The sequence below is a fragment of the Cajanus cajan genome, chromosome 11 (assembly GCF_000230855.2).
Source record: "Cajanus cajan strain Asha chromosome 11, NIPB_CcT2T_4, whole genome shotgun sequence".
In the NCBI taxonomy this organism is placed as follows: Eukaryota; Viridiplantae; Streptophyta; class Magnoliopsida; order Fabales; family Fabaceae; genus Cajanus; species Cajanus cajan.
Genome location: NC_138527.1, coordinates 1,098,284 through 1,102,099, shown reverse-complemented (window position 1 = coordinate 1,102,099; position 3,816 = coordinate 1,098,284). Strand labels below are relative to the sequence as shown.

General features: G+C 29.3%; 1 protein-coding gene across 1 annotated transcript; it reads right to left on the bottom strand.

Annotated features, from left to right (window-relative positions):
- LOC109801413 (uncharacterized) lies at positions 1-1,321 on the bottom strand. The gene has a single exon (XM_020362470.3). It carries the CDS (start codon positions 1,073-1,075, stop codon positions 110-112), a length of 966 nt encoding a protein of 321 aa, XP_020218059.1. The 5' UTR covers positions 1,076-1,321; the 3' UTR covers positions 1-109.
- Positions 1,322-3,816: the final 2,495 nt, after the last annotated feature.

Below are 3,816 nucleotides of genomic sequence, written 5' to 3'. Positions count from 1 at the left end.
TTGACTTGAAGAGGATTGCAATGGCATGTTATGTAAGAGCATGTATTTACAACAAAACTATACTATTGACTTCCCAAAATCCATTTTTCTTTTCACAATTGCTTTTTCTTCATATTGTTTGCAATGGTGTTGATAACCATCTCAGTTTCTGTGCCACATATGCCATTGAGTAAATTTTACTGCATGCCTCTTTGAGGACTTGAAGGAAAATCAAAAGAAATATGCCTCCAAAAGCAGCAACCCTCAACATTACTCTTTCTGGTGGTGAGTGCACTGTGAGATAAACACAATCTACAGTTATTAAGATCCAACTAAACCTTTCCATGAAGGCTTTGATGGGCAACAATTTCCCTGCATAATTTTCCCCTGAGATCTTACAAACAATCCTCAAACACAACACCCCCACAACAAAAAAAGTGGTCATTGACCAACCCCTATACCTCACTAGTTTCCCTCCCACAACCAAAGCCTCTTTCCTGCACACACAAGATGCACACTCACCTGAAAATGTTGAAGACATGAGTGCATCAAAACCTGTATAATAAGGCAACACAACAGAATCCAGATACAAGCTAGCATGCAAAATGCCAGACACTGTTGATGCCACAAAAAAAGTGTACTTAAAGTCCTTATCAGCTCCATTGTCAAAGGACAACGCAGAAATGAGAACCATCAGAAGAATTGCAGGACCAAGGCAAGAGAGTGGGAATATTGTGTTGATTTGAGGACCCTTTGCAAATGCTAAGATTATAAGTGGGAGGGATATAGGACCAGAGGGCAAAAGGAATCTTTTTGATTGACCCAAAAGGATCCTTCCTCTTGCAGAGAACATGTCCATTATAACCATGACAAGGGTCACCAAGTAAGAAGCTGTTGTGAAGAGAAGGACTAAGATATCAACATGAAGTGGATAATTTGCAGGATATGTTTTTTCACAGAAATAATGGTAAGGGCAATTGATTGTATCCAAGGTTTCCTCCACTTGCCAACTTATGCATTTGAAGAATGTGGCATGGATTTCTTCTAGGTCCCAGCCAGGTTGGAATGTTGGGTATGCTGGGAGCCAGAGCAACATGTTCACTATGTGGTTCTGTTGGTAAATTCAATTTTGATCTTATAAATAAGAACCATATGGATAATTTTGTTGTTGGTTGGGGCATTCAACTTCAGGTTGAACTGGATGAAGAAAGACCAACTACTCAATTCTATTTTGCAATAGATAATAAATTTGGTATAGCCTTAAAACAACCCTGTGCCTTCATTTATTTACTTCCTTTTTGCAATTTTCATGGCCAATTGCCTTTCAGAGAGGAATTCAGTTCCTATCTGAAGCACACTAATAATGGAAGCAAATTTTGTGAAACTTTTTAATTCAATAGTTGTAAGACCTGCTCTGAGACACTGGATTGATTTAATATTCTCAAAATTGATTTTCATCAATATTAAAATAATATTTGATGAGTAAAAGGCTAAATTATATTTTATTAGTGTAAATTAATTATTGATTGGCAGTTTTAAAATATTGTGTGAATTATGTATGTGGAGAAAAATAAATAAATTTGTGAGGGTGTTGTTGAAGTTTTAAGTGAAGAAATGCGTATTGAGATTAAAGCAACGTGATTCCAAAGTGAAAGAGATGCTGTTTGGTGAGTGATGACCATTTATTGATTGTATATGATGGGCTGCCAAACTGATAGTATCAGCAACGTACAAACAAAAATTGGTATACCAACAGTACCTCATATGGATTCTGATAGAATCTATAATGTATATCATAAACTTGTTTTGGCTTTTTATTAATTAGAGATCGTTCAACTACAGAAGTTAATGAAATTCGGTAATTAATTTTACTCGTCTAAGAAAAAGTTATATTATCATCCAATCGGTTCTCAAGATCCAGAACATATCAATGGGAGAAGAATCCCATGTCAATTAATGCATTCACCTTCTTCGTTGCAAGGTGAAGTTGAAGTTGTCTTTTTCGTTGCAACATAAGTTATTATTAAAAATTATTTACCAAAAGAAGAAATGTATACATTCGACAGAATGAATCTAAATCCATATTATTCCAAGAGTAGCTATTGTATAATTGTAATGTAATGTGATACTAATTTTTTAGTTAAATTATATTTTTAATTCTTTATCTTATTTCTTAAATTTATTTTGATTCTTTATTTGTTAAAATGTTCATCATGGTTTTCTTTTATATTTGGATCAATTTTGTCCTTTAAAAATAATGATCATTTACAATTTTGAGACACAATTTTTAATCAATTTTTTATGGATTCAAAAAGTGAAACATCTAACATTAGATTTATTTAGATAAAAAATTATAAAATTAAATTGTTGTTTGAATCCAAAAGGGTTATAAACATAGTCAAAATCATGTGAAAAATTTCTCCCACCAACTAGAAAATAATATGAAATTAATTTTTTTTTGTTTGAATTGCATTTGTTTTTAATAATTTTCATGTAATTGAATCTAACAAGATGGGTTTTAAATCTTTAATCAGTAAAAAGAAATTTAAAATTGTGTCTCAAAAGTGAAATAATTATTATTTCAAAAGGATCAAATTGACTCAAAATTATATGAAATAAATGATCAAAATAAACATTTTAAAAATAAAATATTAAAATAAATTTTAAAAATAAAATAAAGGACCAAAAATATAATTTAATCCTATTTTTATTTTTACCAATATTAATTAGTACAAGTGATTGCAGCTCCGTCAACTTATACCTATAGACCGACTATAAACTTATTTGAGTAAAGTTTCTTGAAACTATTTCTAAGAAAAAGAATTAAATAAATTTCTTTCTCTTATCAATTTTTTTAAAATTTTATTTTTAATTTATGTATAAAATAATTTTATCTTAATAAAATTATTTCAATTTTTCTTTATATTGTTCTCCGAAGTGTTGATTGAAGCTAGGTTATTTGCATGAATCATATTCATACCTCACGCTAATACCATAACAAGCCGACATGACTTATTTTGTTTTAATTGGAATTGTTTAGGTGGTGGGTTTGCATTTCAATTAATCAATCAATCAGCATTGCTTAGGTGGTGGGCTTGCATATTGAAGAAAATAAACTTATATAATTTTAAGATATACAATAAAATGGTGTAAAAAAAAAAAGATACAATAAAATGTACCATCAAAATTAATATATAGAATTCTGAGAGACATATTTAAACCGATGAGTATCCCCGCATTTCATGGATCATATTAACATCACCTAAGAATATCTTCAATTAGAGAAGATATAATATATATGGTTAGTGTAAAATATATTTATATTATCATCATCATTACAAATTACAATTTTTTTAACAGAATCATTACAAATTTTGTATGTTAAATTTATTTATTTTAATAATAACAATTTTACAAGTCATGTCAAATGTGATTTATAATAGGTTAACCATGTATATTTATAGCTGTAAAAAAAATCATGTATATTTATTAAACTCTTCAATTAAAACCGAAAACAAGGATATGTCTGCTTTTAAATTAGAATATTATATATTTTTTTAAGTAATGGATGTTGGATGACATTTTCATTCTTTGGAAAATAGAAAATATCACAACAAAAAATTTAAGCATCACTTGAGGAAAAACATTCAAATTAATTTTAAAACAAAAATGAACTAAAAAGAAGAAACCAATCATAGCAGTAATACTTTTTTGAACAATAATATGCTTTGAAGATCTAAATTCAAATAGAAATTGTTAACTTGCCGTTATATTGCATTACGTCCATTGTACAACAAATTGTTTTGCTGGGAGAAACATTAAATTGGTTGATGAAAG